Source organism: Chamaea fasciata, unplaced genomic scaffold (genome assembly GCF_029207755.1).
Source record: "Chamaea fasciata isolate MVZ Bird 193981 ecotype frontalis unplaced genomic scaffold, bChaFas1.0.hap1 SCAF_8, whole genome shotgun sequence".
Lineage (NCBI taxonomy): Eukaryota > Metazoa > Chordata > Aves > Passeriformes > Sylviidae > Chamaea > Chamaea fasciata.
Genome location: NW_027094093.1, coordinates 19592553 through 19616988, shown reverse-complemented (window position 1 = coordinate 19616988; position 24436 = coordinate 19592553). Strand labels below are relative to the sequence as shown.

The window sequence follows — 24436 nt, the reverse complement described above, 5'->3', positions numbered from 1 at the left end:
TAACTTGGGACATAATGAGTCTTGAAAGTCCCCAGAATACTAGCAGTATTGAAACTGAATGCAGAGACCCTGCTTCTCTTGGGCTTTCAGCAAGTGTTGTGTTGGCATGAGTCCTATGGAAGAGGAATCAGCTGGGGGATGGCAACTAGAGCTGACAAAGAGGTGAAAGCTAGAAATGGCAGGGGTAGTGTTGAAACTGGGATGGAAGGAGAAACCTTGTGGTCAGTGTACCAGTGGAAAAAAGAGAAGATGACAGAGGAAGTGATCAGTTGATGTGGGAAGACTCAAGGTGGCAAGCAGGGATGTTATGAAGATATGTGAAGAACCGGGTTGTCAGGACAAAAATACTCAGAGAAGAGTAGCAGATGAAAAGACACAGTTTTTAGTGAAAATCTCAGTGGGGAAGAATGGGGTCTTGGGAGTTGCTAGGAGAAGGAGAATGTGGAATAGGAATGCAAATGTCTGGAGGGTATGAGAGACAGAGATTGATGCTTGGGGGATGTCATAGACAGACTCAGCTGCAAAGAAGTTGACTGGAGTGGGAAGAGACTGACACCTGGCTGGTACAAAAGGCTGGAACGTGGGATTTGAAGGGAGCGGACAGTGGATAGTGTTAGAAGGGTAGGGCATAGAAAGTGGTGAATTCAGGTCGGAGTACTTACCATCAGTAGTTGAAGTAGAGAGCACAGGCTGGAATGGACAAGAGGACTATTGAGTACTTGTTCATGCAGTATTTTGAATGGTTAACGTAACCAGAATATGTGATTATGGTTCTAGAAATTTGATTAGAAAAGTGCAGTCATCTGACTCGGTTTCTGGATTACTTTTATTTTTCTGCTATTTTTATTTGTTTGAAAAGAAATTTTTCATTAAAATCTCTCTGATATGTCTCCCCAATTCCAGTTTTGTAACAGTGAAGACTGAGCAGACTCTGAATGTTAAGCAATCACCTTTTTTAGCTTACTTCAACATATAATGGCATCACTCAGGCAATAGATTGTTGCCATAGAAACTGAAATACAGACCTAGAAGCAAGCTTGAGCTGCTTGCAGTAGTTTTTCAATTGCAGTGTCATATTCCCATGGGCCATCATGGAAAATTACTGAGCTGTACCAAATCTGTCAGAGTTTTGTTTATGTCTTCTTATTAAATGCATCTATTTACAGTCACTCTCCTTTTAGTCAAGGTGTTTATTGAGAAATTTCCAGGGAGAAATAAATAAAATCCAGTCTAATGAATGCTCTGGTCTGATCCTCAGAATAATGAATCTTAGTGATGTTGTAAAGGGAAGTTATTTTGAGAAATGGTGACTGTACAATGTAGCAGATAAATGGGCAGAGATATTTGGGTCTTTCAGATGCCTTTAAGAAAACAAGTTAGAAGCTTTGACTTCTAAACGAGTCGCCTCAGGATGACAGGTTACACTGGCCCGGCGGCTTTGGGCCTGTGCGTGCCGGTTCCGTGCCAGGACACTGATAATCTGACAGTGCTTGAGCCTGAAGAGGACTCACCCATCAGGGTATCAAGTGATGTTTTTAAAGCCCATGTGAGTTTTCTGAATCACCTCTGAGCAGTGGAAAAATGCATTGTAAATGCTGATGCACTGAATTTGAGGCCGTGATAGAGCTTCTGTAGCTGCCCTGGGGAGGTGCTGTGTAAACCCCCTCAGCTGAGGGCATTTCTGTGTGGTGAGCAGCTCTGGTGTAGGGCTTTCGTTTGGTTTTCCCACTTCCACTCTCCCATTTCCTCTATTTGTAAACTCATATCAAAGTAAGGAAAATTGTTGTCTGTTTTCTTTATCTTTTTAAATCCATCAATATTCCTCTACCCACTGCAGTATTTAAATAGTAGGATAGACAAGAGTAAGTCTCTAATGTTTACCATTTGTAATCCCAGAGCTGTGACAGTGAGGGAAAGTTAGGGAAGTCATCCTGGCTTCAGGGAGATAAGGGCTCAATCTGGACACAATCTCAAGGTTTTTTAAATCCCAGTATAAAAGCTGTTGGTGGCCAGTGTCTTGGGTGGAAGTGGGGGAGAAGGAACCACTGTGAGGAGGCTTAGCTGGAAAATAAATTATTCGTAATTGTTTCCCAAGCCATCATGCTTGATATCAAAAGGGAGTGAGGTTTATTATTACTGTTAAAATTAACTTGCAAGTGTTGGTTTCTCACAGAAGTACTAGATTTGTGCAAATGACATTGCTCTCTCATTTTCTTCCCATGTATAATAAAAAACTTTCAGGACTAGGGTCTTGATTTCTTTTTCTTGTGATGTTGTGGCCTAATCTGTTAAAAGATCCTGTGGTGAACACTTCTGAAGGATGTTTTAGGACAGGATTTTATTCTGTTTTTTCAGACTCAAAAGAAAGTAACACCAATTTCTTTTAAAAACTCTGCTTTAGAAAAGCAAAGGATTCCTTTTTTAGGCTTGGAAATTACTCCTTTTTATCAACCTTAATTTGGAATGATACTGTTTAAGGTGGTAATTGTAATCAACTTGACATTTAAAGGGTTTTTTTTACTCCATTATGCATGCTTACTTTTTCTTCTTCCCCCTTCTTTCACACAGACGACAGAAGGCCAGAGAAAGGCAGCAGAAACTGTTGGCCGAATTTGCCTCGAGGCAGAAAAGCTTCATGGAAACTGCCATGGATGTTGGTAAGTTTTTGTGTGGTTGACTGCTTGCTTTTATGTCTTCTCCCACATCTTAGCATTAAGGTTTCTACTCAGTTTAAAAAACAAAGACACACACAAAGAAACCTCCAAGAATCAACTACTCTAATCAAGCAGGAAACCCTCCCCTCGGATTATACTTTTGTTTCCACTTGTTAACTTTATACTTCTTAGGAAGCTTAACTTTGTTTATAGGACAGGTATTACTTAATACAGAATTGCTAAAGAATAGATTTAATCTGTAGGACATAAATTTACTACTAGTTTTTGTTAATATACAGTACTTGAAATGATTAAATGTGTGATATTTTTTGAAGTATTTACCTTCAATATAAAATATCCCCAAATTAGTTTGTCTTTTTAAGATTGTATTTTATTTTAATTTGTAGTAATAAAATTTTAGATTGTTTCTCCATAGAGCCTCGAAGTTCAGTAAGGTGAAAATTCTGCCTTTTAAATGTGCTTATGGACTAAGGAAAACATAATTTTTGGATCACCTCACTTGCTATAAGTGATAACATTGTATTGTATTTCAAATACTGGCTTTACAGCACAATCAGGTCTTGTTTTTCTTGAGGATGAGTTCTTTCAGATTCTCCTGGGTAGAAGTGCATAGTCCTGATTAGTTTGTGTTCAGCTGAGGAATGGAAAATATGTTTGTCATTTGGGTCACTTCACAGAAGATTTGCACTTCTGAAAGAGAAGAAAAAGCAGGGGAATCTTCCCCTGCCTTCCATCAAGTATCATCTGCTGTGAAGTTTTGATTTGAGTTTAAGCATTGGTTAAAAATATTTTGACAACTGTATTTGCTTAAAAAGTCTGTCTTCTGAAATTGTTAAATTCCCTTCAGTTCATTGGTTGCTGAGAATATTTATTCATTTATACCTATTAAGGTTTTGGATACCTTAGCGATCTTGGATGCGGCTCTGAGCAATCTGGTCTAGTGGAAGATGTCCCTGCCCACAGCAGGAGGGTTGGCTCTTGATGGTCTTTAAGATCCTGGCCAACCCAGACTTACTGAGATTCTATGAAATTAATCACTATATATGATGTTATATTTGGAGGGTGTGCAATACTCTAATTTTCATCCGGGAACTTTGTATTGTAAGTCAACCTCATTAAATGGCAGCTGTTTGTTTGTAATCTGTTTGTTGAAGTAAGGAAGAAGGGAAGAAGAACCTTGCAGCTCTCCTTATTAAAAATTAAGCTTTGATATGCTCATGGCTAACTGCAAGTAACTTGGAAAGTGTGATTCTTCAGTCACTTAGATTTTAAATTCTTCATATAGCAACTTAGAAATTGATGGGGTTTATATATGAAATCAGATGTGTGTGTATCTAATACATATAGATGTGGATATGGATGTACCTGTCAATAGCTGTATAGCTATATTTGCAAATATACATAAATGTGCATAAATACTTCCATGCATGAGTTTTATAAGCTATGATTTAACATAACTGCTTTGATTTGTGGATGAATCATGGCAGCTAAATCAGTAAATCACACAACACTTCCTTTTGTGAAGGACTGTGAACACTTAGCTTTTCGTTAATTAATATTAAATTCTCAGGTGGGCAGACCTGGGCCTTTGTGTTTATGATTGTGCATTAGAAAGTTCTTGGGCATGCAAGATTTCAATCACTTGTTTCTTTGCTTCTTAGTGGTTAAAGAATTAATAACTTCAGATGTGTCAATGTAAAATGTACTGTTTGTTGTCAGTTATACCAGATCATGCACAGCACTTGATAGAACCAACTCAGTGAACTACATTTTCCTGAAGTTAATTCTATATAAAGACATTTGGCAACAACTTAATAGAATTCCAGGCATTGTGTTGACTAATAATTACTTTGCCTTTTCACTAATTGTTTTTAGTGTCTTCTATGTTGTCATTCCATTTTCTGGCTTTTGTTATGAGAATACACTGAAGTAGTTCTATAGTCCAGTAGTAGCTTTTATGTTCTGACTGGCATTAAAATAGGTCTCAGAAAGTAAGTTCATATAATATTATAGTGCATGGGGTTTGTTTAAAAATCTAGATTAAATTTTGCCAGGAATATTTTCTTCAGTTTGTTATCTAAGTAGTTTGTTTAGCTGTGAATGCATTCTGTATATGATACAGAGAATGATTGAAAATGTTACAGAAATTATTGTTACTCTACTTTTAAAGCACAAGACACAGTAAGAATTCTGAAACTAGTCTTTCTGGAGTGATTCAATTTAAAATTAATCATAGATAATTCATAGGTTTACCCTGAATCGTAGCATAGCAGTGCTGAAATAGCTGAAAATAAAAAAATCCTTTCATACTAAAATCAGTAGGAGTTCGTCCCTCTCACGAAAGTCTGTTAACTGTTACTTTCCTCACAGATTGAAGCCCAGCAGTAGGTTTATTTCTTAATTTTGTCACTTGTTGCAACAGTAATAATACTGTCAGAAATGCAGGGATGATGAGGTCTCAGCTCCCTTGTTTTGTCACTGTTTCAGTTGGTGTCATTTGGGCAAATTTATATTACTATTAACTATGAAAAGTAGATGTGAATCACTGGTAAAATGCGAGAACTGTTGTAATTGCTTTTGGATGTATATTAAGAACTTCATAATACCTTTCTATTGACAGTGTAAAAGACTGGAAATACTGTGAAAATAAATATGTCTAGGAAGAGATAGGAATAATGGAGAAGAGCCAAAGCTTAAAGGTTATTTTATTATAACCCGTATATTTCTTAGTTTCTAAGGTGTTTAATAAAAGTGCACAGAGGCGCTGTTAATCCCCTGAGGTATTCCTCTTTGATTGTTGGGATGCTGCAATGAAACATGGCTTAAAAGGAAGTTACCTAATTACACGTTAATTATTCAATATTAACTGTGTCTCATTTTCCAGTAGAATTTATTTATTTGAATCGACATACACAAATTCATCTGAGATTCTGAAAATAAAGGTTGGCGTTTTCTTTCACATAGTTACTGTAGAAAAAAATTCCAAATATGTAGCACTTTGCATTTGTGCCCCCTGTTACTTTCTATTTATATTCTGTGACATCTGCAGAACTGCATTTTCATTCAAGCTTGCCTGGAAGTAATTAGGTGAAATTTAGAAACAGTTATGTTAATGAACTAGGATAGAACAGCATCCGCTGTGCTGTCTTTAGCTGTTTGACTGCAGGATAAACAAAAAAAGGAGAAAAATAAGCGAAGACAAGTGTTCTAAGAACAGCAGATAGAGCACTTGAGGTGTCTGAGGGACTGTCTAGAGAGTCAAAAATGTGGTGTTGGTTTCAGCTCCAGAGGCCTTCCTGCTCCTGGTTCCAGCTCCTGGTTCCAGCTCCTCTGGGCACTTTGAGAGCACTGCCTCAGGGTGAGACTGGTTTATCTTGTGATGTGCAACCCTGTGCAAGAGATTTTTGAAACTTCACAACCTTCAGAAGGGACTTGATAAGAAAAAAACTAAACCACTCAGTTCTAGGTTAATAGTAGCCTTTAACAAATTTCAGTTATATTTGTAAAGATCTGTCCAAATTTCATAAAAACAAAATATGATCCATTCCAGGCAAGCTGCTGAACTACTTACCGTATTGAAAATTTGTAAATTGGCTAAGTTGTTAATTATAAATGCTAAGATATATTTCATTTCTTCAATAGTTTTCATGTCTCTGAAGTTGCCAGTGTGATTTTTAAACTTTTTAATGCATCCTGATAAGTATGCATAAGATGATCTTACATGTCTTTCTTACAATGTGTGTCTTAGCAGGATGTCATTTTGTCCTTCATGAAACATTCCTTCATTACACTTAAAAAGAATTGCAGAGTTTTAATGCAAGGTGACATATATTTCCTAACATTCAATCTTCTGAACCCAGATAGAAAAATAAATTAGGTACTGATCTCCTGAGAATAGATATGCTGGGTCAGGGCAAAGAATATTAGCATACTAATGGTTGCTTTGATACCAAGGGGCCGCTTTGACACAATGTGTACAGCAGGACAAATGTTGACTACACTCAGTGGGTTGTGAACTATATTTACGGTGTTTACAAAGCCCTTTTGGTTTTAAGGTTTTGCCAGGTAGAGGAAATAACAGAATTCATCCTTAGCTCTGGAGAGTAGAAATGAAATGAAATTCAGGTAGCAATGCATTCTGCAGTACATCAGTGTGCTAGTTTTTAGCAGATTGATCAGTAATTTGTTAGGAGGTAGGAAGTGCTAGGTTTTTGTAACTTTGTTTCTCTACTTCTATTGGTACAAAACTAAACAAAGAGCTAAATAATTAACTTTTAAAAAACTCTTGGGAACTACAGGATGTTCCCTGGATTTCTGTCACAGTTTAAATTTGTCCATCCTCCTTCAGTGTTTTAAGGTTCATATTTATTCAAATTTGTGAAATAATTCCTAAGGACAAAGAAAAGTTCCAGAACCCACTGTAAGGGGATGAGGTGTACTACAACCTAAGACAAATCTCATGACAGAAACGTGGTGAACTGATACCAGTACCACGTGTCTTTCCTTGTATTTTTCATTGGCTCCTTCTTCACACGCTGACATCATTAGGAAGAGTCTGTGAAATCCATTAGATTAAATCTTTGGAGCTAGTTTAAGTGAGTAATTCAGGTTTATCAGAATCCATTAAAAAAGAAGTGGGGTTTTGTTTGGTTGCAGTTTTTCTGGTAGTCTTACTTGTTTGAGATTTTAATTTCTTGCCAATATCCCTTTGTTTTCTTTTACTAGCTCAGGTGCAAATTATTTTATTAGGAAGTCTTCCTTGGTGCTAGTAGCTTACTTTCCTTGAAAGTTTATTGTTTGCCAGAGTAGCCCAGCTGCATCTACATCTGAGCAGTTGTGAAGGAAGCATGTATTAATCGCTGAGTTCTAAAATTAAATCAGTCTGATTTTTATGTGCCTGCTCCCCATAGGCAATAGAAATATAAATTGCATATATTGAACTGATTTTAAAACACCTTTTAAATCCTAAATTCTGGGGTATTTTTCCTTCAGGTTAAAAATATGCAATTTATGATGAATGAATGGTATTTTGTAAATTAAATATTGACATATTTTGATGGCTTCCATTGAATTGCTGAAAATCAGATTGATACATTGTGTTCTCTTTCTATGCTTCTGAAAAATACTGAATGGTTGCATATTTTCTGTTCTATTGACAATATTTTAGAAAAAAAGGGAAAAGAAAGCCGAAACTCTAGTCCTTGTCATTTATTGCATTTGATCCATAGGTGTACATGATCATGCATTACACAATTATGAGGTGATGTTAGATATAAAAAGTAGTATTTAGTGTTTACTTCCTCCCTTCTGTGCTACCATTTGCTTCCAAGGTTCCTGGATTTTGTTTTGGACATTTGCAGTTGATGCACTGTGCATTTTATTTCATTCTACGTCTGGCTGCCACTAGATGGTGATAGACATGTGTACAATATTAACAGCTGCACGTTGGTGAAGATCATGGTTCATTTTCATATGACCCTCAACAACTGACTAGAAAATCAGTCCTTACTAAAACAGTGTCATTTTGATTCAGCCCTGTGAGCAAGAGCATCGCATGGAGCTTTTTATAGCAAAGAAATATTCTGTCCTTATGGCAGCTGCCTCTTGTGCCAAACTTGTAGTAGACTTTCAGAAGGCAGCAGTTCTGAAAGCAATTCTGCATGAGGACAGTTGCTGTACTCGAGGTTTTTGGATTCTCTACCCACTACCTCAGCCTACTTAATCAGAGGGATAAAGGGTATGGTTGAAAGTAGGGAGGAAATGTTTTCCTTTAGAAAAATTACGTTCTAGGAAAGACACAAGAACCCACATATTCTAGATCAAGAGGCTGACTGTATGTGTTCCTGAGCAGCCAGGAGTGGATCATTTAGTCCTAAGGTGCTTTTCTTTCAAGCCAATAAAGAATTCTTAACTTGGATTGTAACATAATACAAAATAGCTTGCCCTGAAATCAGCACCACCAACTGTCCTGTGATCAAAGCTCTGTCAAGTGCAGTGGCTTTGATACTTCAGAGCTGGGCCTTAGCCTTGTACATTTCTGTGCACCTAGGATGGAGCAATGTGGACCATGAAGAAAACAGTCATTTTCCTTCAAATGCTTGTTTCAGTCAGCTATGAGCAAATCTGGTCTTACTAGAGAGTCATATTGTTGCCCTTCATCTCTCTGTGTTCAAAGTTTTCGGTATAATACCTAATGAAATAGAAGTTAGACCTCTGTTTTATAGAAGTTTTAAAGATATCAAGTTTAATATGAAACTCAAATGGAACATTTAATTCCACAGGGAGTAATTTTGCCCATGGAAAAACATGTACTCCATTTTGTAGGTGTCTTTCTTGGCAGCAGAAAGGTTTGTTTCAAGCAACTGACAACATTTTAGTTGTAGATAAACTAGAGGAATTATTCTGTACTTTTTTCATCACTACCTCAATGCAGATAGACTGGACATCCTCAGATGGAAATCTTCAATTGGATTTCTTCTGTTTAATAAGATCCTCAGATGGAAATCATCAATTGGATTTCTTTCCTTCTGTTTAATACAAATTTTCTTATCTGTTTTTAGAATCACCAGATGCTGACATTGCCATGGAGGTAGCTACGTCCGAACAGCATGTTTCTGAGGCAATATATGACTGTGTTATTTGTGGACAAAGCGGCCCTTCTACTGAAGACAGACCTACAGGGCTAGTTGTACTATTACAAGCGTCCTCAGGTATGAATGTGTGGCTTGTAGGAAAAGCAGTGTTTGTGCAGCTTTTAGCATGTGTACACAAATCCTGTTGTGTCTTGTGAAGTCTGGAACCACAAGGTTTCCCATTTTTTTTGTGGATGGTTGTCTGTGAGACACATAAGGAGCTTTTTAAAAGTTTGTGGGAAAGAACCAACAGTTTAATTCTCTCCTACTTTATATTAGCTATTGCAAATACAGCAGTGCATTACAGACCTGCAGGAAAATCAGTACTGGAAGGAAAAGAAAATTAAACAGCCATCAGTGTGTCTGCACGTAGATACGAGTGACAGTGGATATAGGTGTTTGTATATAAATATATAAAATGTACAAGTGCAAAAAAACAACTTCCAGTGTTTAGATTCTTCAGTAAGTTTTTACTTTTTAACCTCAACAAAGCGCATTATAGTTACGAACTAAAATTGCCTGTCTGCTTCCTGAATGGTTTTGCCCGTTGTTACCCACTGCACTGTGTATTGCTGCTTTTCTTCCCAGTGCTGGGGCAATGCCGCAATAGCACTGAGCCCAAGAGACTCCCGACTACTGAGGAGGAGCAGATCTATCCCTGGGACACCTGTGCCACGCTGCACGACGTGAGGCTGGCAACTCTCCAGCGATACTTCAAAGATGTAAGGATTTCATGGGAACAGGACTACTGCTAAAGAAATATTTGTATGTGAAAAGTTAAATGAAATTGCACCTTAGAGTTCTCCTGGTTTCATTTCTACGTTTAGCGAGTGCTTTTCCATGTTGCAGTCATTCTGAAGTGTTTACATTTGATAGAGTCCTTATTTTTAAATAGTTTCTGGCTTTCCCCAGTTATATTTTTGGCAATAGGCATCTAGTACATCTACCAGCTACACAGCCATTAAACATCCACACAGACACTCTCTAAAAGAAGGTCTTTCATAATCCAGTGTGACCACACAGTTGAAATTTGGGTTCACTGTCTAAGCAAACACCAGGTCACTTGTAGCCCTTCAGAGAACCCAGTCAAGGAATTGCTCTTAATCAGGTAAAAGTATTTTGGAATCACAAAGTAAGTGGAAGGAGTTGTTTGAATCTGTAACAGTGGATGTTAATCTGTATGAGTGGATGGGAAGGAGAAACCAGTGGAATGCATCCTCTTCTCCTGAATCCTCAACTCTGCGCAACATCTGAAGTTCAATTTTGCATTAATTGGTAGTAAATGTCGGCTTTGCAGTTCTGTTAGCTGTTCCAAACAGAGTTTTACATTACTTCAGAAAGCCAAGTTACAGCTTCTCACATTGAATTTTGAGAACCAATTCTTGTTGCTTAGCAGGACGTGTTCACTTGTAGACGTTTGTGGAAGGGCTGCCTGTGACTTCCCTTGCTAGTGCCTAAAAGAGCTATAGTAAGATAAATGATTTCTCAGAGCAGTTGTGTATTTCAGGGAGAATAATATGGAACTTGTCACCCTAAATTAGCTTCTATAGACTAGTCCTAGGTGAGGTGCCAGCTTTTCAGTGTATCTAACTAAATAATGAACCTTTAGAAGCTTGAAGTTTGCCTTTAAAGTGGAAAAACTGGCAATTTTTATTCTAACACAGTTGCTAGCTTTTTCATAATGACATTCACAAATAACTAAAATTTACCAAATGCAGCTAAGCTTGCTTATGTAGATTAATGTAGAGTAAAATTCATAAATTGTTCTGCTACAGTCCTAAAAATTGGTCACTCTTTTCAGAAAGCATCTTATTCTAAGGAAAATATCATGCATTTCCTTGCTAGAAAGTGAAACTCTGGAAGAGATAAGCAAAAAATTATTTTTTAACGAATGATTTTTTAGCTGAGAAAGAATCAGTGGATGAGCTTGTCTTCTTTTGACATTGATGATATTGATTTAGTGTTTCAGATAGTTAATTAACGTTTTTGCCTGCTGAAGTGATAAAAAGCATGGCAGTAGTACTGAAGTGGAGCTTTATTTTTACATGTTTGCATACTACAAGTGGAAGGAGTTCCAAGCAAAACATTACCAAAAACGTGATCTTGTATTTCCCCTTCTGTGCAGTAACATTACCTACAGATTAGTCTAACATGCACTGTAATGCAATGAGTCAATGCATCCTACTTTCAAAAATTCCAGTCCTGATTCAAACATCAGTTGAATTAGCTATTTTTGCTTTCACATTTTCTGGTCACTACTGTGCTAAAAAAAGTCTCTGCATGAAAGAACTAATCTTTAAATTGCTTTGGACATAAAAATGGAAACATCTGCTAGTCTAGTGTCTTGAATGTCTTGTTCAGCTGAGCTAAGCAATAAGCAGTCCTTTTGTTTATCAACTGTGTCCTCCCCAACAAGTGTCCTTCCTCTAATAGATTTTGGGAGGCAAGTGAATGATTTCATTTAGATGTAAAAATTTTAAGTTATGAAATATGATCTAGCTTATTCTGCTAGAAGAAAAAAAAAAAACAAAAATGCCATTCAAAAACTACATGCTGCATAGGGATTGGGCAAAACAGATCACTTCTTTCCATAGAGATTCAGTCTTGCACTTTCTTAGCTGGAATTTGATGCTTGCTGTCAGGGAGTAGAGTTCTTGCCCGTTACAGTAAAAATCATTGAAAGTGATTATTTTTACTATGGAGAGGTATGACTAAAGATTAGGAGATAATGTACCGAATCGATAGGAGTGTTTCCAGAATCACACAGTGCTCTGTTAACCAATAGCTTGATATAGATGTGCTCCATCCCAAGCCTATGGCTTGCTTTGGACTCTACTTTATTTCTGAGCTCAAGAGTAATAGAGTAAAGCCTTTCTGGCTAAGACTTTGAGGTTGTTTTGTTGTTTCGTATTTGGGGTTTTTTGTTTGTTTGTTTTTTGTTTGTGATTTGGGGTTTTTTTTTGCCACTGCTACTCAGTAGTCTCATTAGATATATGCAGTAAATAATGATTTTTCTGATTGAAATATTGGTCCTGTGGGGCTTAGCCGGATATGTCATACAACCTTATTAATACTGCAGTCTACTAAATCTTAGAGGAACCAGCAGGAGAAAATCTTTCCTATTTTATGGCCTGAGAGGCTCACAGCACATTATGAATGACAGTCTGAGGGATGGTAAACAGGAGCATGTCCCATAGCTAAAATTTCCAATTTTGTTTTGATTTCCTGCTCATATGCAGGGGGGGGAAAAAAAGATACTAGGTCACCCTTAGAAAATGCAAATATCAGAGTTATTCATGGTACTCTGATTTTGCTTCATATGTTTAAGACCATTTTAGGAACAGTCTACACTAAAAATTATTTTCCAGTTCTGGTAGCCATAAATCTTTCTCTGTTCTTTAAACGTATCACCAGACTGTACATTTCAATCTGTGTATTAAATATTTGAGAAATGGAAATTTAATACTTAGACTGACTATAGTTAGGTATTCTGCAAGAGAATTTTCTAGAATTCCTTATAAATTTGCCAGAGGTGATTGTTTCTTCAGGTCATTATTTTATGAAAAAAAAAACAAACAAAAACAAAACAGTGGGGTTACTTTTTTGGACTTGTGGGCTTTAAGTGTAGCCTTCCCATAAGGCCAGTGTTTTCCAAACAAACCTGGTATACAACTGAGTTCCCTAAACAATAATTTGTTCTCTTTTCCAGCTAGGATGAGTTATATATGATACTGTTCAATAACTCATTAAAACCCCTAAGTGTTTACAGTGAATTTTAATAACAGATTGTGGTTTAATTGTATAACTGTGATATTGATATTTTGGTTATTTACAAAAATGAATTAAATGTGTTGGAACAGTATATTGCTCTTGTAAATGGGATAACTTCTGCTATTGAAACAGCTGTTGGAATTAGACCCACCTTCATGCAGTAATACAAGGGATTCCTTAAAGGAGTTGTTCTCTTAAGTGACAAGAACTGCAGAAGTTTAATTTAACTATTGGAAAGAATAGCATAATAGCAGCCATGTCAGTCAGCATAAATAAACAGTTTTCATAAAAATGGATTCTTTTATTTATTTTGTCAGGATATCTTTTAAGGTAGCATGCTAGTAAAAATCTATCTATCTTGTAAATCTTGAAGTTTTGGTAAATACTTTTATAGCTTTATATATAACTGTTATTTTTTCTTACTGTTGTCGCTTTGTTTTAGAGTTCCTGCCTACAAGCAGTGTCAATAGGCTGGGAAGGAGGTGTTTATGTACAAACTTGTGGTCACACTTTACACATAGATTGTCACAAATCTTACATGGAATCCTTACGGGTAAGTAAAACTGAAGGTCATAGTTGTTTATTTGGATCTCAGTGGCTTTTACAGAAATCAGTTGGATTTATGCTGTTCAAATCAGATCAATCAAATATTTTATATGAATGTACAGAATGGTTTTATTATGTTTCAGGAACTGAACTTAATCTCTTATTGCATCTTGACATTACTAAAAAAAGCACTTCATTTTCAGTTATTCTGATATATCAGAATAAATCAGTGAAAAAAAATAAAGACTGAGTGATGACTTTGTTTCATGTAAACCAGCATTTTTGTTCAAGATTACGTTATAGGATATTTCTTCAGGTTTTAGGTTTGGTGGGTCTTTTGCTGGGTTTTTTTTTGTTTGGGGGAGGGTGTTTGTGGTTTTTGTTTGTTTGTTTTTATGGTTTACAGATTTCTTTTCATTTTGAGAAAACTGTGAGCAATTCCTTGTATTTTCAGTTTCAGCATTGCTCATACTGTGAAACTTAACCTCCAAAGAAACTAGGAGATGTGCAACCTTTCTTGGATCCCATGATGAATTGTTCTTTTCCATATTAATTTAATTTGCTTGCAGCAGTAATTGTGTCATCAAAATGAATAAAAAATAATATAAAAATTACATAAAATAATATAGCAGCAAAATCTGGACTTTTGTGGTAGAGTCTTACTTTACAGATTTTGGAAAAGTGCTTTTTTGCATCTTACAAATTCTGAAGTCATTTTTCTGATGGATCCTCTATTAAACTTGAAACAAACTGTTACTCAGTGTAATTGTATTCTTGAAGATTCTAGATTATTTAAGTGAACTTCTGATCCTAGCATGTTTTACTAGTACCTAAATGAGGGCATAATAATATTATTTACTACCATTTTTAGGACTGAAATAATTTATATAGGAATACTGAGGACACATCCTCAGTTTCCAAACATGTACTTCTGTGTCCATTCTTTCATCCTTCATGTGATACAAGAAGTAATCAGTGTTTTTGTCATGCTGCCTGCCAATGGCTACTTGATTAGACTTTTTTCAGCCTGTACTTGGAGTCTCAGACTTAATGGGAATTGTCAGAAAGAGACAACACACATGAAATATTGGAAATACTCCATTGAAGTCCTTCTACTTTAATATGGGGATATTGTTGACAATGCAGAGTGCTTAAAAATCAGGAAAATTAATTGAGTTGGAGGATTGTAAGACAGTCTCTAGTAGCTAAGTCCTTCTTCAGTAAAATTGGGAGCTATTCCAGTTATTCTTTCTTTACAGTTTTAGGTTTTAGACTTAGGTTTTTTGGCTATACACCTGAAATATCAAGCAAAAAACAACTATGATGGTTTGCAAATTTCAGCTCCATCTTCTTTATTTTCTTTTAGAATGACCAAGTCCTCCAGGGTTTTTCAGTGGATAAAGGAGAATTTACCTGTCCCCTGTGTAGGCAGTTTGCCAACAGCGTTCTTCCTTGTTATCCTGGAAACAACATGGAAAGAAGTGTTTGGCAAAGTCACAGTAACAAGTGTATGCAAGATCTTGTGCAAGAGGTGGAAGACCTTCAAGAACAGCTGGGAACTTTCCCAGTAAGCATCAGTGTAAGGCAGAAAGATCCTTGTTAATTTGCCTCTACCTTTCAGTTTTTACATTTTATTGCATTTGTGATCTCTTAGAAACCTGGCAACCTTGGGAAGTTCATTTTCTTCTGATACTGAAGACAACATACTACTGTTTTCTTATCAAGAAACTTAGAGCATTTACTGCATTACTACTAAAAATAAACAGTTGAAAGCTGTGACAAAATGTGATTAATATTTTTTTAATTGAGTATATTTTCAGTTTTCTCCATATTTACATAGAACTAAGTAATGTAATATAACATATATTTATCATTTCCATGCAATGAAAAAACAGCAATAGAAACAGCTTCTTGTAACTGGAAGCTATTTAAATAGTGTCTCTTAAGAACTTTGTAAGGTATGGACTGTTTGTTTTACAGAAAGAGCAATTTGCAGATGCTCATGTGTTATAAAGCTTCATGAGGTCCTCTGAATGACAGAGTAAAATATATTAAATTTTTTTACCTTCAAGTCTTGATGGAGATGGTTTGTGTTTTTATGTTCTTGTAAAGTGCAAATATACTTCAAAATATAGCACAAGCACTGAGATTCTTAAACTTAGCAGATGTACAAAATAGTTATGTTTACATATTCAGAACAAATCAGAATAACTTTCAGGAAATATTCTGACACTTCTATGAGTGCAGAATAGTGACTTTTAATGCATATTTTTTCATAACCTGCAAATGTGTTTTACAAATATGAAAGTGCTACACTTTACAGTCCGCTACTGCATTTCTTCAGGTAAAATTAACTAATCTTCTTTTGTGTCTTTGTTCATAGTCTGAAACCAACCTCAGTAAAGAAATGGAATCTGTAATGAAAGATATAAAAAGTACCACACAGAAGAAGTATACAGATTATAGTAAGACTCCTGGATCACCTGACAATGATTTCCTGTTTATGTATTCTGTAGCCAGGTGGGTATGATTTTCTTGTTATGTTTTTTCTTTTGTATTTCTCAGTAATGGTATTAATCACTAGATAGCTTTCTTCTTAAAAATAAAAAAAAAAATAATAAAAAAAAAATTCATCCTCTCCATAAAGGACTTTTTTAATACTCAGTACATCAAGGTTACATTTTCTGATTTTCCTGTACAGGCATTATGCAAGATGAAAACATGTGCCTCTCAGTTCATTTTTACTGTGTGCAGCAGTGCTACTTAACCCGGAGAACATTGTGTCATATGCTTTTTTAGTTTTCTTCTTAATTCAAGGTTTTGCTTTCCATATATCAAAATTTTCTGTTGCATTTCTTGTTTTACTTTCCTGTCCCAAATTGTCAAATCTACTCTGTCTTCTGCAGAATGAGATTTTTTTCTGTATCACTGCCATGTTGCTAGCTTTTAAATCACAATGTGTTTTTAATCTCTCCGCCACACATTAGTTTTATTTATTTAAAAAAGATATGGAAGGAGCTATTTTTATTACATCAGCAATCAGGAATTTCTCTTCGTTTAGTCTTTAGACTTCTAAAAAAGCATCTAAATCAGCAGCATTTTCTTGGTGATGTTTGATTGTCATTTTAGAGCTGTCAGGGTCACATAGACTCTCCAAGAAAACCAGTCCCTCCTTCTATATCATGAATGTTAAGGTACTCTGAATGGTTCATCTATTCAGAGTTACTGTAATACCAAGTTCTCCCAGAAGAAATTAAAATACTCATTAAGCAAATAATTTTCTGAGCTCTGACTTACTGAGGCCTGCAGGGAAGGTGCTGACTGCAGAGAAACTGCAAGCATAGAAGTGATGCCATTGAGTAGCATTTTTTTATTGCAGTTTCATAAACTCTGGTTGCTGAGTGTCTTCAGTATATAAGCAGTGGAACTATTCAAGGCTTGGCTCAGCAGGACTCTGGATTATCAAATCTAAGGTTCTGCTTTTCACAGAAGGTTAGACCATCTGATCTCCAGAATTCTCCTCCAACTTGGATTATTGTATTATTCTATTAAAAGAAATACGATCTGTATTCTCTCAGAGTATTTTGAGTGATACAGAAGGGCTATGAAATTCTATATGTAGCAAGTTAAAGGATTATTCTATATTTTTAAGTGGTATATTCTATACAAGGATAAGTAATATTGAGATTTTAGCAATTATGTGTTTGATCAATACAATTAAATACCCTTCCAAAAATATGAAGGACTCAAAAATTAATATTTCACGTTTCAAAGTATGATTGCTTGTAACCAAAACTTGACATGCCATTTAAGATACAAAAATGGTGTTAAAATACATTTCTGGAGCAATGTTATATAACTTCTAAAATGCTGGCTAAACATATTTTAAATGTATCTGTATATATTACTTTTATATTTACACACAGAGCTCAAGATTTGTTTTCATTCAAAGAGTTGAAAGCACCTCAAACTAGAACAGCATTTCATTGCTGCTTGAACTGCTGGAGAGAGAAATCGTGGTTGAGCACTAAGATTAGGATATGTCACTTGTACTCCTTGTGACCTCTTCCTGTAGGGTTAGACTTGTGTCACCAGTTTCCATTTATCCATGTGTGATGAATCTCAGGTGTTGGATCCAGCCTTCTGTATTGTTACTATGACTCATAAGATCACTTATGAGGGAATCTGGCAGATCAGCTTCAAGGTGGTTAACTTGTCCTGCTTTCCAGTGCAGCAATCCAGATTTACATGCTTCTACTACTTGATAATTGTATAAGAACTGTAGGATTAAAAAAATTAAACTTCAAAATACACATTTTAAAATGACTTTACAGTTTGTATTTATGGAAATAAATCTGTACATCATCTTCCAAACTGGAAGAGTTTTCTTTGTATGATTTTATTATGTGTTTAATTTTAAGTAATCAAATAACAGATTATCCACAATTAAATTACATACTGAAGTAATTTACTTTCTGTACGTTATTCCTGTCATTTGACCTGTTTCTTCTTGATTTCCACCCAGAGTTGTTCTTGAGGTAATGATACCCTTGTGTTCCTTAGCAACCAGTAACCTTTGAGCATTTCTAGTTCCAGGTGTTCTGAAGCATTTAACTGGTTTTGGTCAGACCTTCTACAGCTGTTCCACTGTTTTTGCTGGTATTTAATCCTTGTTTAGATAAGCATTTGAATATAATGATATTCTGATTAACTCAGTATATTTCCATGTGAATTAAACGCTCTTAATCTTCTTAAAAGTCGTGTTCCATTTTCAATCAGAAAATGACATCATCTCCTGTCCTAAAAGATGCTAGTTTACAGCTGAATGCCAGCTTTGCAGTGGATTGCTGCATGCTGCAATGGGAAGGTGAAACGATACATAGCCAGTTGCTGCCGGTTATTCTTTCTCCTTTGGGGAAAAAAGGAACTGACTTCAATTTTGCTTACCCAGGCATATGTCACTGGTAGCAGAGAAAAAAAAAAAACAAAAGAACTCTCTACCACCTCGTGGGAGAGCTAAGCTGCTGTCTGTTTTCCCAGCAAAAGAGGCATTCTGGGTCTTGGCATCCTGATTTGCATGCACAGCTGGAACAGCAGCCCCTTGGCTACCTCCTGCTTTTCCAACAGTCGTATCTTGTTAAATGTGTACCCTCTTCATGCATTCCTCCTTATCTTTGCTGACATTTACAAGATTAGTGTCGGATGTCATTCCCAAATCACATGTGCCTAGCTTTAATTGTAACGGTTCCACATTCAGAGCATTGAAGACTGTCATTTGTGGCGATATTTTGGAGGACTGTTTATGTATTGCATAGCAGTAGGTTTTGCGCTTTTGTTGCCTGTGCAAACAAACCCTTTGGTTTTTCTGTCAGCTACGTATAGACTACTGTAAGAGCCATGTGTTCTTTCCTTCTAAGTCTGTCTTGCAGTATCTGGGGTTTTTCCATGTATGTGTTTGTAAATTGAGGCGAGAAAAATGATAGTGCTTAGTATGCTGCTTCTATCCCAATAGGAAGAGCAAGTCCATCCAAATATATTCCCTTTCTGGAAAGGACATTGCATTTTTACCTTCCCCCTACTCTGTCCTGGTATGAATTCTCAGAAATATGAAATCACCCTTCCCACCCCCAGTATGTTCCTTTAATAAAAGCCCCCAAGAAGGGATGAAGTAGGTCTGGTTTTAATCAGGAGTCGGGACAGCTGAGCAAAATCCATTTTCTCAGGGCTTTTTTTGTGAGTGAGGAGGATCAAGGCAGTGTTTTACAAATTACTTTGCTCCAATGAATGACACTGGGATTTCTAGATAGAAAAAGAAGACACTCATACAGATTTTCTTTCTCATTCTCTTTCCTTCTTGTTGAGGAGTCTGAGATAGCAAAGGATTCTTTCAGAGACCACTCTGTGTTCCATGCTTGTATCAGACGCCCCCAGTTTTTCTTCATGACTTCTCTTCAGTAAAGGGCAGAGGGTACACAGATCTTCAAGGCAGAAGGGAGCTCAAATTACGGAGGCGATACACTGGTCTCCTTCAAAAAGTATCCTACATGATGTAGGATATTTTCTGAAGGATAAGTGTTCATTTTCACAGAAGATGCTTTCTCTACTGTGCATTTTTATGCCAGGTTACAGTTATGTTTTGAAAGAGACACATTGAAGGAAAAAGTTAATACTTCCATTTCCAAGAAAGATGAGCTGTAAGGTGCTGCCTTTGAGGAGCTGGGGACAGTGGAGAAGTGTGGGAGGTGGGAGTTGGTATCATATGTGTGAACAGAGTATTTGATTACAGAAACAATTTTCCCTACATTCCTTACAGTAAAAAGTACTATATGCCACCTCATATGTACCAGCAAGAGGTATTTTTCAGAATTGTCCCTGAGGTTTGTTTTGTGAAATGGCACATATGCCTTGGTGAAAGGGAAATTTAAAATTGTAGATCTAGAAAATTATTCTTAAACATTCAGGTAGTCTTTTTGATTTAGATCTTAATTATCTTAGTTTTAATGGAAGACTGTCATTGATTTAGTTATTCAAATTAGTTATCAGAAGGTTGGTAGAAATAAAACAGGAAGATTTCCTTCATATTCCCGTGATGAACTAGCACATGCTGATGTACAGTTGCTATTTTGTTCACTAATATGAAATCCCTCTCCCTGCTTCCTTGCTGGTAGATTTTCAGAAGTTCAGTGAGCACTGCAAATCGCCTAAAGAGTGGAAAATTCCCCTGTCACACAGATGCCCTTATCAGCAGCAACCAGATGGAGCTCTGAGCTGGCACATTATCAATGTTAAATTGCCTTTTCTGAGTAGAGAGGATTAAAGCATTCCTTCAGAAATGGATGGCATAAGCTGCAAACTTAGGGATAGGAATATTCAGAAATGTTGCTATTTTAAAAACGTAGGAAAGTATCTTAACAAACACTGTATATCAAAATGTATTATTCTTTCAAGTTGATGAAGCTGAAATTCTTGAAAATAATTTGTTTTGAATAAAAGGCATCCTGTAGTTTCCTCTTAAATGTATTGGGGAGGAGGATGTTCTTAGCTTGGATACATTATGTGCCTAAATTCTAGAACAGACTTTAAAATTCAGTCACATTATATCAAACCTAAAATTGTTTCATTTTTCATTAAAGGATAAAATATGTTTAGAATGAGATTTGCAATTTGGATTGAATTAGCAAAACAACATTTCAGAATAATATAATTATATTCCTTTATTGTAATTTTAAAAATGTGTGTTGACATACTAAAACAGGCTTTCAGAGAATATCATGTAAATTGTTTGCTCCAGATCTTGAGAGTAAAAGACAATGCAGTAGTGAAACATCCAATTCCAAAATTAACAAAAATTATCGAATTTGGCCTAGACAGCTGGTGCCTAAGCATCAGATTACAGTCATACTAAGCAAGAAATCATCAGTGTGACATGCAGAGATGCAGTGACACAACTCCTGTTTCATACTAATGAGCTGCAGGGAATAGAGTTTCATTCAGAATTAACCTCCAAGGCTTTTATTAACTAACTTATCTATAAAGGGCAGCGCTTTAATTATAATTTAGACTGGATTCATATTTAGTTGATGCCATATCCATTGTACTCTCTGATTGTTTAAAGTGAAACAAAAGCTCTGCCAATAAAGAGAGCACTTTTTAGATGTCTATGATTGGGTGCAAGTTAGCCAATCTGTATATTGTCTTTCCAGATTTGCACATGAATTCCCTTATTATGCTGTGTGTGCATACAGAAGAAAGCCACAGAATTAACATTTTTTTTTAAATTCTTCTCTCACAACTCAATACAGTACTGTGTTATTATAGTACTTAAAATCACAAATGGCAGTATCTTGATAAGGTTGGTTTTGTTCTAAGATATATTTCGGCAGTTTTTCACACTAAAGATTAGTTCACAGTATTCTTTTATTTAGTGTATGCTGGGAGTTTGTCATGATTCGTTTGTGTCCACAGAAGCTTGAATAATATTGTTCCATTCAATACTGTTATGTTTTTCTTATAGAACAAACTTGGAACTTGAGCTGGTCCATCGAGGAGGAAATTTGTGTTCAGGGGGTGCAAGCACAGCTGGGAAAAGATCATGTTTAAGTAAGTTCCATGTTAACAAATGCAGTATAAATTATTAAAATATTGAATAAAGATGTCTGTTTCTTTCTGGTATTTTCTAAATTACATCAACTTTTTCCTTTTAAAACCTTTTTTTTTTTCCTGCCATAAGGAGTCTCTGGTTTTGTGTTTCTATTAGAGAAATCTGAAAACTAATTTGCACAAATTCTTCCTTAGAGCTGTTCATGTCTTGTGAGCACAACTATTTAGAAATCAGTTGTCATACTATGCATGTAATTTTTTTTAATAAGTTTGTATTTTTGTGAGTAACACTAGAAGTTTCTTAAGAGTAAAGCAGGAAAGTTTTGTTTCAGCTGGTGGTTGCTAGCAACAGGAAAGAAGTTTCTTTTCTGGATGGGAATTCAGCTCATAGCTTGGTGTCAGAATTATGTAGCTACAATGTCCCATGTCTTTAATTTGCCCAGTTTTTCCACAAAGTTTTGCAAATTTTCTTTCACAGAAGTTTTCAAATTTTGTTGTTCTGAAACCTTTAAAAATTTGTCAAATAAAGCAAATAAAGTCAGAAGTTTTTTCTTCTTAAAAGAAAATATTTTAATCTTTTACTGGAATATAAACAGTTTCAAGTGGACATTTTCTTTTGTCAGGAAAAATTTGAAAGCCTGCCAGAATACTGCTACTACTACTAACGCTTATTTAAGTCAAGCTTATGTAGCAATAGCAGCAGATTCCATAGGAAAAAAGAAAGCTTAGGCCCACCTCTGTCTTTTGGTAACCAGTTTCTGGGAGATGCTTTCCTCATCCTTTGAGGTGACAAGCCACCAAAGAAATCTCACCAGGTGCTATGCTGTCCACATTCCCTCTAGGACAAAAGCCTTCTGTTACTGCCAGGAAATGTAGTTCAACTGATTTCATTCACGTGTTGGTAATTTAAAAAATAGTTTTAAACCATACTGCACATTGTCTTTCCCCACCATCATTACCCCCCTTTCTCAGCCCACAAAAGTACCTGAAAAGTGCATGTGGTACAAGAATATCTCTACATCACTGTGTGCATATTTGAAGCATTTAGTCGGCCAGGGTTCTGCAGTTAATTTATACTTGGATTACAATTTCTTTTTAATTGTATGCTCACCTAGTAAGATGGATATTTCCTCCCTGAATTTTAGCTTCTTACTAATGTGTTACCCATTTCACTGGCATGTATTCCGAAGAACATGGATGAGCAGGTTAGGGTGGAGATTTCAGCTTAAAATGGAAAAAGTTTTGAAAGTGAAAAAGTTCATAATGATGTTACACATAACGAGAGTGTATCCTTGTTTTCACATGGCTTTACTGGTAACAAAATTTCTTGACATTTAGAGTTTAGAAGAATGTATACAGGGAAGTGGCCAGTAATCTGCAAGGTCATGTTTTTTTCTCACTGATAGTTTTTCAAAATCAGGACATCTCAGTTTTTATGTGTCATTTATATTCTAAGATAAAAGTGGAATGACACACTTTCATGACGTCTTGAAACACTGTGAAATGTTTGACGTCACATCAAATTTTTGTTACGCGTACCTATTTAAAAGCCAGCTAGCTAGATAAATAGATCTGAAAGGTAATGGGTTTTCTGGTGGTGCTTCACCAACTAATGTCACTAGGTGCTGGAAAATTATGATTTTGCAGAGAGTGCTTGAACCACTGGATTGGTGGGCAGCTTCCTTTGTATACATCTCTGTAACTTCACTGTTGCTATTAGCACTACATCAGTTGATGCGAAGGGAGAAACTACCTCAAAATGTTTTTTCTTTCTTTGGTGTTATTTCAAGAAAAAAAGAAAGGAAAAAAAATGCCACCAAGCTAAGGGCTGGTAGATGACACTAGGTGGTTTGTATAATACATTATTTAATTTTTTTCTTAGTCTTTCCACACCATCCCTTCAACATCCTCTTGCATAAAGAAGGACTCTTACACTCTTAGGACCTGACTTTGCAAGAAAGCATACCTTTTGCTGACAGTCTGTGAAAAGATTTGTCAGGAATTTTAATACATATTTCTCAAGCCTTGAAATGCATGGAAAATACTTTAATCACTGGAGAAATTTCTTTTTGGAGAATTACAGAATTGGAAATGATACATGGAGGATGTGTTTCCACTGGAGAATTGTCATATGCTGGGTGGATAGTTCAGCTAGGCATGACAGTTTTAAGTCCTGCTCAAATTCATACTTCATAGTTACCTGTTTTTCCAGTCTTTTTAGTATTTTGCCACTGACTCTGTATGTCTCAGAAAATAAGCAAGTTTTCCATTCTCCAAAATAGACTACTGGAGCAAACTAAACTTACTAAACTTACCAAAAGTTAGAGATCCTTCTCACACATGAGAAGTAAAGAAATTGTCTTTTTAAAGAGAAGCTTTAAGATCACGTCAACTGCTGCTTTTAAAAATATGTGCTAGTTTACAAAATATAAAATGTTCATAAAATACATCTTTTTTGGTTGGAAATCCACTGTGAAACTGTGCATTAATTGTCTGTAGGAAAAGTAAAATAGCCCTGTAAGGAAAACTGTTTTCATAGAATCACAGAGGTTTGGGTTGGAAGGGATGTTAAAGATTATCCCTTTGTATTCAGAACTGTGAATATATTTAGGGAGAAGAAATTTTTCCCTATGATGTGATTTGACTGTTTAAATATACTGGCACACACGGATTTAATCTGAAATTGCTGGAATGTTGATTGAAAAGTATATT

General features: G+C 35.9%; 1 protein-coding gene across 4 annotated transcripts in view; it reads left to right on the top strand.

Annotated features, from left to right (window-relative positions):
* Window positions 1-24436, top strand: part of UBR3 (ubiquitin protein ligase E3 component n-recognin 3) — a 105739-nt gene that overhangs the window by 49030 nt on the left and 32273 nt on the right. For 2 of the 4 annotated variants that reach the window (XM_066189977.1, XM_066189975.1), the window contains 7 exons: window positions 2569-2657; window positions 9236-9385; window positions 9896-10029; window positions 13521-13631; window positions 14991-15191; window positions 16008-16144; window positions 21639-21724. In XM_066189977.1, the coding sequence (XP_066046074.1) occupies window positions 2569-2657; window positions 9236-9385; window positions 9896-10029; window positions 13521-13631; window positions 14991-15191; window positions 16008-16144; window positions 21639-21724 (908 nt within the window). Of the gene's footprint in view, window positions 1-2568; window positions 2658-9235; window positions 9386-9895; window positions 10030-13520; window positions 13632-14990; window positions 15204-16007; window positions 16145-21638; window positions 21725-24436 lie in introns of all 4 variants that reach the window. The other 2 variants (XM_066189976.1, XM_066189974.1) reach the window with 1 other exon arrangement.